This window comes from Nipponia nippon, unplaced genomic scaffold, assembly GCF_047370975.1.
Source record: "Nipponia nippon isolate SJK-2023a ecotype South Korea unplaced genomic scaffold, ASM4737097v1 scaffold_5, whole genome shotgun sequence".
Taxonomy (NCBI): domain Eukaryota; kingdom Metazoa; phylum Chordata; class Aves; order Pelecaniformes; family Threskiornithidae; genus Nipponia; species Nipponia nippon.
The window spans coordinates 51,315,068-51,327,891 of NW_028262369.1; the positions used below are offsets into that span (position 1 = coordinate 51,315,068).

At 41.3% G+C, this 12,824-nt stretch overlaps 1 protein-coding gene across 4 annotated transcripts in view; it reads left to right on the forward strand.

Moving 5' to 3' along the window:
• The window catches only part of ABL2 (ABL proto-oncogene 2, non-receptor tyrosine kinase), a 50,442-nt gene that overhangs the window by 21,456 nt on the left and 16,162 nt on the right, over window positions 1-12,824 (forward strand). For 3 of the 4 annotated variants that reach the window (XR_015698643.1, XM_087730649.1, XM_087730650.1), the window contains exon 2: window positions 12,181-12,351. Coding sequence is in view for 3 of the 4 variants with exons in the window: in XM_087730649.1 (XP_087586775.1) it covers window positions 12,181-12,351 (171 nt within the window). In the remaining variant the exon portion in view is untranslated. Of the gene's footprint in view, window positions 1-8,307; window positions 8,470-12,180; window positions 12,352-12,824 lie in introns of those variants that run through there. The other variant, XM_009463574.2, reaches the window with a different exon arrangement.

Sequence of the window (12,824 nt, forward strand, 5' to 3'; positions counted from 1 at the left end):
TAATAAGACACTGTTATGACAATATTTAGAATTGTAGTCCAAAAACCAGAGCATTAGGAATAGAAAAATGTATAGTTCTGCCACTGTACAAAGCTATGGTTTGAATACTGCCTGCAATTCTGATCTGGTTATCTGGAGGGGTGTATGCTAGAGGTAGAAAAAACTCAAAGGAGGACTGTTTAAAGGTGACCAAAGACAATATCATCATCAGACTGCCTGAGACAAACTCTTCAGCCTGGATGAGAGGTGGCTGAGGTAGAACAAGATAAAGGACTGTAAAAGTCACAAGTGGCAGGGAAAGCTCCAACAGGTAGTGATCGTTCAGGATTTGCCACTGTACAGACTAAGGCTCATCAAATTAAACTAGCAGATGTCATGCTCAAAACAAGTAAGATTATTCTACAAAGTGCAGTTGAGCTATTGATAACATTGCGGCAGGATATTGTTTATGTGATGAGTCAGTTTGCATTACTCCAGACAGCAACCAGACAAAATAAAGGAAGAAGCCTGTTAGTAACTTTAACTGCACCACCACCAGCTCTGGCTCAGAAAAACCTTGAGCTGCAACATGTTGGAAGCTTGGAAAGTATTCTGGAATAATATCATTACCCTTTCCTCAGGCAGCCTCTGTTGGCAATGGTAACAGCAGGATGCTGGGCTATAAGCGACCCAGTACAGTGGTTGTTACGTGCCTGAAGAATCCCATTTGTCAGCTAGCTGACTTGCTTTTGACATTCGTAAGTGTTCTGCTAAATGGATGTGGTTTTCCTGTCATACTTCCTTTAAATGTTCTATAGTTTTGATGTTAACAATCAAGAAGTACTTCCTAAAAAGAAAAAATAATCTCAATGCCTAACTTTACAGTAGATGCTACCACTATAGTAGCGGACGTACGTAAAATGCATGTTTGTATCTTAGCTGCATAAAATTCCTTCAAGTTGAATATATTGGCTAGTCTTACCTCTCTTCAATTAATTTTTTTAAAACACTGTTTTTCTTTTGTTATTCTGTCCAAAAATATCAGCTCTACTGAATAATATCCATCACAAATGTACTAAATTATATAAGCATTTTCAATCCAGATCCACTTAAGTTACTCATAATCTTTGTCTATTAATTTACCGTTATCCTTCTGCGTGATAAAACTGATTATATTACTACACCAGCAAGTCAAACTGACTTTTTTGTAGCTTTGATTACTTTTAGGATAGGAGTATTGAACTTGCTCAGTCTTACTGTAGTTTATTTTCCTTCAAAGCTGTATTAGTTCTGCCATAACCCAGAAAGGATTTTCCAAAATCGTTATTTCAGTGAGTACATTCTTGTCTTAATACTGGATTCAGACACGCGAGGGCTAAACACCGCTGTTAGTAGATTTGAAAAAGCAAATGTAGTGACACAGCCTGAAACTGCAAAGCTGTCGGCACTGAGCAAGGAATTCTCCTTCGGCCGAGGCCGGGGTTTGTGTTACCCTGGTTATTGAGCAGCTGTTGGAAACGGCGCTGGTGAATGGAGTCCCTTGTCTGGTCAGCGGAGCCAATTACAAGTGTCTGGGTTTCACCACTGGGAAGTGCCACAGCAGCCAGTAACTAAGTTTAGTGCGATGGATGTGTTTCTCTGACTTCATACGTGCATGTTCACGTTCCCCCCCCCCCCCCCCCCCCCATAGGCTTATAGGGCTGAGAAGGAGCAAGACAACTAAAACCCCCTGAGCCAGGGCTCAGCTGATTGTCAAGCTCTGGGGATCTCCTGACAAGCATCCAGATTAAGAGTTTTCCCTGGTTCTGAAGTTAACAAGACGGCATGCAATTTTTGGGCAAGTATTCATGCTAAAGCTCGGCTTTTCTTGGAGGAAAGGAAACACTGGTTTATTTTCTAAGACAAATATATTTTAAAGGAGGCAAGATCACAGGAGTATTTTAGTCACATGACGTAAATATTTTAAAAAGAAACTTTTCTTTGTCCAAGAGAAGAAAATGGCTGTGGACAATGGCTTGAACAACATATTGGTTGCTGACAAACGAGGCTGACAGTTTTGCGATTTATTTTTAGCTAGAGAATTTTTTTAAAACAGAAGTACTGTGTAGCTTTGGCAGTTGCTGCATATTCAGTGTGGGTGGATGGAACTGAGAAGTCGCATCTGTGCTAACAAGCATTTTGGGATTGCATTAAAAAAATTAAACTCATGTACTGGAAACTGAAGCTGTATCAGCTCACCTGGGGAGCTCTGCCCTCCGAATATCCTCCAAAAGGTAAGCAGTGCTGCCTGTCTAAGGTACTTGCCAAAATAATTACTTGGGCCTCAAGTTGTGATGTCAGCTCAAATTTGGTCTGTTAGATTGATGTTTTCTTTCACTCCTGAGATTACAAGTCACTGAGTTAGACTCTACCCTTGCCTTCCAAGTTTTCCCTCTAACTAGGAAGGCTAAAAATAAATTTCAAAAAGCCAGCTGAGAAACAGTTTAATGTGGTCATTGTTCCAGGTGCTGAGTCTAAGGAGAGTACCTAATACTGTAGGACTTCTAATAAGATGTAATTATGTCACTTGAAAAGCAGCTTGGACATTTATGTCCCATTAACTCCAAGGTCTGATCAGTTAGTGCTTTACATCTGCAAAATACACCTCTCGCCAGCTAGACTTTGTTAGTGTGTATATTTCTGGCTTGCTTAGGGGTCGGTTGAGCCATGATTTTTCAAGTATTCTTTTTGCAGAAGCGCCCTTACTGCAGATGTTTGTCTTAACACTGTGCAAGTAGCTATTCATTTGATTTGCTTAGAAGTAGATAATATCTTGACTTTGATCTGGCCGGTATTAGGACTTCTCAGGAATTCTGTTGGAGTGAAGTGTAATCCACATTAAGCAACTTCTCTCCTGCAGAACTGATTAAAAAAGAATGCTAAATGACTTGCTGTAAGCTGTCATAATATTTGGCCATCCCACCTTTCCTGGAGAAGGACCGGGTGACCTAATCCTCCTTACCCTTCATACTGGAGAGGTTTACTGGAACTTACCATGACAGAGGAAGAATGTCAAATAGACTTTTGATCTACATGTATGCAGTTTCCCAGTTACCTTTGAAATCCGGGTGTCCCTTCATAGCACTCCTTTCCCTGAAACTGTTATTGTGGGAGTAGTTACTGTCCACTATAGGCAGGATTCAGAGGAACAAAGATTGGAACTTCATCACCTCAGTACTCAATGGAGAGAGGTATGTAATACAGAGCATCTGAAGTTGGCGGTCTCTCTGCTTGTTTCTGGATAGCAGCAATTGCAAAGCTGACTAGCTTTACAGGAGCTGAACAAATCCTTAGTAATTAAGGTAACAAACACTTTGATACAGTATCCAGGATTTTGCAAAGAGGTTACATTTTTGTTCTAAAGTCCGCTTTGTATATAATTTTAAATGCATTAAAATCTCTCTTTCACCTCAGGGAAGTGTGTTTCTTATTATCTGTTGTGCTGTTGGGTTTTGGTTCCTCACTTGGAGGCACATTCAAAGAAGTCAGATTGGTACTTTGAGTGCGTTGCGGTGCTTCTGACCATTCCCGGTACCTGTGCCAGGAAACATCCTTTGCACCGTTTAATAACCGTTAGGTCCAGCTCTCCTGTGCTCACGTGAGTTCCTCACCCTAAAGTATTTTTTTTAAATGCATCTGAAACCTGTGTCATTTTGCTAGCTGCATTTATCCCAGAGTCACTTTGCTGCCGAAGTTCTGTGAGAAGAGAAAGTCTTGGAGGTAATGAGGGCCAATCTATTGAGTTAGCAGCGTTTGTACTGAAGATGATCAATACTTCATCTACTCTGAAATCCTCTCTTAAAACAGCAGTGCTACCAAATGCTGCAGTAGAAGGTTCAGTCACTTGCAGCCTATACAGCTGTTGATCTATGAAGAGATTTATGCATCTTGCACTGAATGAATGAAGATTTTCGAATTAATACTTTGGACCTTAAGCTTGATTTTTTTCATTCTGGGTTCTGTACCAAAAAGATACTTCTTTACCAGGAAGAATTTGAGAAAAAAATAGGGAAGTGCTGCATTAGGTTAATATTGGGAGAAATGGTGTACCTATGTGTCACTCACATTTGAGCAAGGAAACAGGCTGAGGGACACCTCTGAATGTTTGATAGCATTAATAACAAAGGGAGAGAATAATTGGAACCAGTGAAACAGAAGACAGGCAGTTCCTCCATCAACATCAGTTTGTTTTAATCTTAAGATAGCTATCATCTTGTCATGTTCAGGTAGACAGCTTGAATTCTTCATACACTGGTGTAACTAGTTGAAATCAATCTGTCCTCTCCTTCTACCAATTAAAATTAATTGACACCAAAAACCCAAACCTTGTCTTCCCTTGGTTTTTTATATCAAGGTAGCCAAAAAGCGTATCTTCTAGGTGAGGACCCACCATTTGAACCATGAAGTAAGCACAGGGGAATACCTCATGCAGCGGTTTGTCATGTTGAAAAATAAATCTGCATTTAAGAGGTGAACTGTATGGAGAACTTTTAGGTTTCTCCATGTATTTCTCTTTCTGATGCCAAAGATCACTTTTATTGACCTTTTCTATTTCAGGTATATTTTGATACTTGAGGCAAGACAGTGCTACCAGCTTGGCTTGAAAAATTTCTTTTTATATGATGTGAGCTGTTCATGATGCAGTCTTGTCACTGACTCAAATCTCCTCCCATTCTGTCTCCCAGCCTGGTACCATAAATAGAAACCTATTCCTTGCCCATCCCAAGTTCTTGGCTTAGAGCTGTATTTCTTGGCTTTATTCAGTGGGTTGTTTACAATACTTAAACCTTGCACCACTCTGTGGGAGGCCCAAAGACTAACTATGGATCTGTGCTTAGCAAACCACGTTATTAAGAGTCTGGTTGCTTGCAGGAGAGGAACACCTAGGAATGGCATTTAGTTAGGTTGCCTGCATTTTACCAAAGCCAGATGTGAGCTGCCTGAATCCTTTTAAGCTGGTATTTTTCATGGCCGCACGTATGTCAGCAGAAAGACTGGGTGGTCCATTTAGGTAAAGGCTGAAGTCTGTTATAGGGTAAAGAAAGTTCATGGGTCTGCTTCTATGCTACCACATTATTAGACAGCAGGAACTTGGCCTGTTCAGCATTGGTTTGCTTTTCAGTATGTAGTTTGCCTTGAGTATTTTTGGTTAGTAGGAAGTGCTGAGACTTGGCTTCAGAAACGAAACTACTGTAGAACTTGATACTATTCCAATCGTGTCAGCAAAATAGGAAACCCACTTGCTGCTGTGTTATCAATTTTGTTTCCTCATATTCATTAAGGCAGAAGCCCTCCCACTAACAAGCTGGTTAAAGATCTTGAGCTCTAGTGATGTACAGTGATGTACGTTTTGAAGATGCAGTGCAAAAATACCAATTATACTAGCAGTCGTTAGTTACTTGATAGTCTTAGCAACTTAGATGCTCTAAGTTGACCAATGCCTATTCTTTGGTAGTCTTAAAGCAAGCATATAAAATGAGTCTGTGTGTAAAATAGCATCATGGAGATTTATATTGGTATTTAGTTTGAAAACTCAAAGTGAAAATAAAGTGAAATATGTGGCATATGTGGGGATCTTGGTGGCCTTGTCTTCAAGTGTACCTTTGTGAAAAAGAGGCATGTGAGAAGCCAGAAGATAGAACACCGTGTGTCTGTATACATACACCCTGTGGTTTTTGATGTCAAATGCTGAGATATCAGATTGAGACTGTATGCAGCAACCAGTATTTACCCTATAACCCTTTCTTTGTCTCTCTCCCTTCCATTGACAAACCAGTCAATTTGGCCTTCTGCCAACACCACCAAATCCTTTTTGGAGCTCTACTGCTATTTACACATTCTTTTGTTTGAGACATCGACAGTTGGTTCATAAATTCAGAGTGCAGCGAATTTTTTTAGAAGCTCCCTGAACGATACATTTCAAAGTAGCGTAGTCAGCAAGATTTCCTCATATTCAACTTTTTCCCACTGCTGGAAGAACCAGAGAAATGCTTCTAAATGGATGATTTAAGTTGTGCAGGAAGGGTAACCGCTGTCAGGAAACAGCTTTGAAGGGGACCATAGGGAATAGTCTAAAGAGCGGGGAAGAGCTGCTGTGCCTGAAAGGTGGATTCTGCCACCGAGGAAGCCGAGTATACCAGAATTAAGATTTTATATTGTGCACTTACTGTGAAGGGAATAGGAACAGGATGCAGATGTGGTGGATGCAGATGTCAAGGTGATGGCCTACACTGTAAAATAACTATCTAGGAAAATCAGTTGTAAGAGAAATAACGCTCACCCAGAAGGCAAAAAGGTGCCCGATTTTATTCTGCCCGGGTGCATTTGACAGGAACTTCTGAACAGCTACACGCTGTGCAGGGACACCCCATGTCCTTCCCACTGAGAAACACCTTCAGGAGGGCGGCTGGAAGGGTGCAGGGACAGAATTGCCCTGTCACAGGAAGCTTACAGCCAAAACGTTACTCGCCCGTAAGGCCAGTGCTGGCCACTACTTGGTTCACGTCAGGAGCTTGTTAACAGCCCAGCCAGCCATTAGGCTTTGGCTAAGGATACTCTTCTGACAGAGGCTAAAACTGAGAGGTTCGATAGATACATTTGCAAGTTACATTATTAATCCAACCGAACTTTCTACTGATCCTTCTTTGTTCCAGAGATACCAATTACTGATCTGTCGTATTTTAACTAACAAGTAAATTGGTTATTAACTTTCTTAACTATTATAGCTAAGACTAATTTAGTCACAAATCCATATACAGCTTGCCCTTTCCTGGTTCCATTTCAGACCCAGCTGAAAAGCTTGTTTGTCACAACACTCGTCCGCGTTTTTCTGAGGCTATGCTGGTTTTGCCTACAATTTCTGCTTATTCTTTGTGTATTAATAGATACACAAAGGTTAGTACAAATACTAGTGTAATTAAGAGTACCCAGAGCACATAAGAGAAGGGAGAAAACAATAAACTGCAAGAGGGAAAAACAAAGGGGAAAAGAGAGAAAGCCTAGGAGCTTGTAAGTAAAGGTATCTCAACATATTACTAGTGAGTAGCACGCTGCAGGATTCGCTGAGCTTGTTTTGTAGGAGGAGGAAAGGAGGTCACCCGCTCGTCAGAACTCTAGGAAGACAACAGTATGCGGGTACCCTAAGGTATTTTCTTTGTCTGGTTATTTTTTCCACATACATTAGGTGATGGTGGGGGGGGAAATAACTCACGTCAAGGCCACATAGGGAAAAGCGACTCCTCATCACCACAGCATTATCCACAGTTTTTTACATAGTGTTTTTTTCACATCCACAGTCTTACAAAACACAAACATTTGGAATAATCCAGGTTGCACATTTCTTACCTTTAGCCTGATTTGAGCCCTCATCATGTGGTGCAGCTGCCTTTCTCACAGAACGGTGGAGTTCATGGATTATAGAAATGCTGCTTTTTTTTCTTGGTGGGCTGCAACAGCTCTTCTTCCCCTACAAATGGCCAAACCACTTACTTCCCTTTCCCTGCTCCCTTTTATCCCCTCTGCAGGCCCACCACCCTCCCAGGTGTGAGACTGCCATGGTGATGGCTTGTTCTTTAACCCTTCCTTGTCCACGTGTTGGGAGGAGCCTGTCCTGCTACAAACCATGCAGCCTTTGCTAGAAAACCAGGGCTTTTAAAGAATTCATCCAACAAATCTTATGTTTTTTGAGAGGTAATTCGGTGGTGCCCTTTCAGAGAGCTGTCCTGAGTCTTACTAAATCAGCAAATATGCAGCTCAGACTGGGCATAAGGTACTGCCCTTGCTTTCTGTTTCTTTCTGAAATCCTGAAATGTTTAAGAGTGTTTACTTGCTCAGCGCTTGTGCATCTCTTAGGTGTGTATTTTCACTAACGTTGTTTCCTGTTGATTCATGTAAATAGTGCTCCAGCAATGGTATGTGGAGTGGAAAAGTGAATCAATTTGGGCAGTCCCCTTAATGGGTGATCTGTTTTGTAATTTGTACAAAGGAATTTTTCCAAGGAAACTGTTTGCTTTCTTCCCAAACACTTTGTTGCCTAACTTTTAGTGGAACAAAACTCTGTCTTTATAGCTCATCTCAAAGTTGTTTCAACTTGCAGTCCAGTCCCCACATCCTCTGTTTGTTCAGCGTTCCCTGGGAAGCTCCACCCTCGCTTCCAGCTAATAACCACGTTAACCCGCAGCTTGGTTTTCCCAGTTTCTCCTTTGCCTGCTCAGCAGCGCTTGCTTTTTCATTGGCCGCCAGCCTTGCAAGCAGTGATCGTCTGCACGTGGTGGCATTTGTGCTGGCAGCGGCAGCCCAGGACTTCTTGTGTCAAGCAGCCTCTTCTGCTTGCTGCGAAGCACAGCATGTTTGGGGGGACGGTCCTCTTCCAGTCTAGCAGCTATGGCAAAGAGGGCAAGCTGCTCTGCTGCCTTGGCGAGGAAGCCTCTGAGCCTGGCGTGAGTTTCACAGGTATGATGCTCAGGGATGTAATGTTGTGCTATCCCTTTCCTGTATTTCTCCAAGTGCTTCAAGGAGGATGTGGGTCCTTTCAAGTCTATCTTTGTCTTGTAGTATGAGACCAGCCGCGGGCAGGACTGAGATTGCCTGCTTTTATCTGGGTTTTAGGATTATTGAAATGCTTCATTTTTGTGAGCAGTTACACAGTATTTCGGAAATAGGGACCACTTCAGCACTTGATGTGACTCTAAAATTTAAGATTTAGCATATACTACCTCCTGCTCTTGGACTGAAGAGATTGGTAGTTGCAGTGTTGGCAGCACAGGGTGGGGGATAAAACCTCCCTTACATGTTGACTGAATAGGAAAAGCATTCATATCCGGAGAGAAGCAAATTGTATTGTGGGAATAAAGAAAAGGAAGGAGATGGATGAAGCATAACCTCCTCACATGACCGTGTATTACTTGTACGCTAAATGATGATGTAAGTTTTCCATTGTATAGGAAATGAAAGTGGTAATATATGATTTATGGTTAGCCTTTAAAAGGAGCTGATATAAAAGAGAACTTCCCAGCTCATTTCCTCACCCTTGGTGTGAATAGAGCTTCCAGACTATTCAGTTGGAGGGGTATCATTTGTGATATGCTTTGGTTATCTTAGTTTCTTTAATGAGGTCTATGCAATTATCATGTTTCACTGACCTTCGATATCCTTACATATTGGATGTCATAGATCCCACACCGTATTGAGCAGCATAGGTTATTATGTAATAATAACCTGCAATAGGTACTTCTATATCCTGTTAAATTCCCCTCTAGTAGATACTGGGTAACCTTTACAGTTACTTAAGCATCCAAGTCACTCTAAAAATGAAAGTGAAGGAAGTTAGTGAGACATGAACCCTTAAAAGCATTTGATTTTTAGGTAATGTGATTTTTAGGTAAGCACTGCAGCTAAGTGATTGAAGCTCCTCATTAAACATTAACTTCTGATGGCTTTTTTTGTACATAAAGTGGGTGTTAAGAACATGTGCCAGCCTCCCAGGCATTCCCGAGGAAGTGGTAGTAGTCCCACATCTGCTTTGAATCCTCACTGACAATCCAGCATAGCACCACAAACGGTTTCATGTGGGCAGAGCTGCTCAGCACTAAGCAGCAGGTGGCATTTCTGCTGGTTTTGCCTTGGCTAAAGTGCCCGCTGCTGGGCTGAGCATGGGCAGGCTTGGCTGGTCATGGGATTTGCTGCAGCAGCTCTGAAGCTGAGCTGACGCTAGGCTGCTTCAGGCTTACCCAGTGCATGGTTAAGTGCTTAACTCCGTGCTGTCTGTTAAGTAGGGGTTGGATGCTCAGTTCATGAGCTTTTCTGGCTTGAGAAAGAAAGTTAAAGTATGCTTTGATTTAGAACAAATGCACATATTTTTGTTTAAAGCCCTTCACATTTCGTCAGATACATAATTGAAAGTAAGAAGTTATTGAAACACCGTTAAGGTATTTTGGAGCTGAAACGTCGGGATATTTTTTGGAAACACTGCCTACTTTTGTGTTTGCTCCTTAGCAGAGATGCGCAAGTCGGATTTCTTGTATAGCCCATTTGCTGAGTGACTTTGCTTAAGGCACTGAAACACTCTAACGCAAGTCACTGTAGGAGTATAAAGAATGTATTATTTAATTAAATGTGTATTTTTACTCCATAAAGAGAGATGGATTTAGGAACTGGTGTTCTTTCCTGGTGCTTAACAACTGGATATGCATATACGCACACAGCCAGCCCTAAAAAATTACAGTGGGATGTTGGCAGCCGTGCTATAATGTAGGTAGCTGAGCAGACATTGGGATTTCCTCTCTTTTCCATGATAGCACCCAGTCTGATGGGTTAGTATATTGTAAATTTAATTGCAGTTGATGGTTAGGAGCAAGAATTGTACATAAATATTGTATCTCCAGATAATGAAATCAAAGAAGTGACATTTTGGTAGCTTAATCTCTAGTCACTTCTGTTCTTGCTAGGATGACCTTGATAGGCTGCTACTGCGGCAAGGCTCGGAGGTAGGTTATTAAGTAATTGCAAGATGAGCAGGTTGTGCAAGCAGTATAACTCTGAATGATTACCAGAAACGCAGTCAAAAACCACTTAGCTACGTGTTTAAAAACAAAACAGAACAAACCTTAACCATTCACTTTCTCGCGTACCTACAATACAGTCCAAAAATTGCATGTAGATGCTGGGAACGGCCCTACGTCCTCATTTTCCAGGCTTGAGCTCTGTCCTGTGACACAGATTTGGCATATGTTTGCCTGTTACTTGGCACAGGCCTCTTCCTGTTTTGTGTCTCGCTGACTTCCCAGTTTTCCCATCCTGTATTGCATTTGAGCTCTTTGTTCTCTTTTAAAGTGCCTTATAGACTAGCTCTTGCTCACGAATGTAGATCTCACGGGAGAGTGGGGAGGGGGGTATTATATACACACGTTCTCTGGCAGTGATCTGCTTAAAAACATCCTGAGCCTGACTTCTCAGCCCCTCAGAAGTGGGCCAAAGCAATGATTGTAAAGTGAAGAAAGCATCTGACTTTAAAGAGGATTTTTTATGTTTGGTGCATTTAATTAAATCTTTTTACAGTGAATTTCCATAAGTAAGTTCAACAAGAGAATTTGGAAATATATATTGGGACAGGAACTTACATCAGTTGTGCCATCAGAGAAAATATTTATATCTTTACACCTTCATCTTTTTTTGCCCCCTGGAGCAGCCCACATGTATGAAACTACATCATCGCTCTTTCTCTTGTCTTAATGTTGAAATTTATTCTGCTAGATGTTCCTGGAAAACCTCTCTATGGGTTAGAAAGCCAATGATGGTCTTGGCATAGCACTACCATGAAGTGTTCAGACAGTTTTGCTTTTTACTACAGTTCTTTCCAAAACCCTGTGTATTTAGATTGCTTTCATCGTCACAGGAACTGTGGAGACTTTTTGTCTATAAAACAAGTCTGATTCTTCCCCCCACTCCCTTGTACTATCAAGTTAGCATCAGTTGTCCTTTTGAAACAGCAAAACAGAACTGCCTGGGTATTCAGAAACACTGCTGCTAAATACCTAGCATCACCCTTACTACTTTCTGTCCCTGTCAGTTTTCCACCTCTTCTTTACACAGCCTTGAAACATATCACAAATTGCCATCATTCCTGCTAATACTGAATCAGTTACTGTCCCAACCTATAGATCTCATTTGTGTCATAATTCAGTCTCTTACCTGTATTTGTAATGTTGGTTTCAGATCCAGGCTATCTACTTCAGCCACAGAAACAATAAAGACGTAAAATACAACATTTCAGCGTTGAAAGGTTTCCTTCACTACTTCACAAAAAAAAAAAACAACCCCACACTTTTAATTTCTCCCTTATTTTTCAATCTGTGAATGCCTAAATAATTTAAAATAGAGGTGTATATAAATAAAAATATATAATAAATGTTAAATAGAAATGTTATATGCGCTGCTTGGTATATAGGAAGTTAATGACCTTCTTTAGCCCCCTTTAGAAGTAAACTATAGAATCAAGAGTCAGCAAAGTGGGTATTGGAAACCACCGATCTAAGATGTGCAGACGTGGTGTTCCTTTGCCATGAAGAGCATATCGTGCAGCAGGAGCTTCACTCTGCTGTACACTGGGTTTTGATCTGTTTACAATTGTACACAAAGTAATTTCCTCTTCTGTTCTTTCTTCAGAGGCCCTGCACCGCCCCTATGGTTGCGATGTTGAACCCCAGGCACTGAATGAAGCCATCAGATGGAGCTCCAAGGAGAACCTGCTTGGAGCCACTGAGAGCGATCCCAATCTCTTTGTTGCACTTTACGATTTTGTAGCAAGCGGTGACAACACGCTCAGCATCACCAAAGGTAAGGTTCTGAATCGCAGAGCAGCTACTAGGTTGAAAACTTAGCAATAGAAAATAGAAAGCAGAATCCTTCTCCAGATAGGATTAGGAATGAGTGCAGTTAGAGAAGATTATTCTATAAACTGATGATTATAAGCAGACGGTCTCTCTCTCACTTGTGTTGGAGAGACACCTGCCGGGCAGTTCTCCTAGTACAGACACAGCTTTGTATAACACTGCCAAACAATCTAGCCCAGCTACAGTTTTTCCTGTTCTCAGCTCCTCAAATCAGTGGCCCATTGAGACACCTATTTTAGGGAGGGGCAGAGGAAAACCTTTACATTATTGGTGATAACAGAATTCAGCACTTTCAACTGAGAAATCAAGAATTGAGAATTGCACAGAGATTTTCTATTTCTGTTCAGTACATAGATCAGAATATGACCTGCTGCAGAAGTATTTTAAATCACATGCCATTTAAGGCTTCAAGAAGGA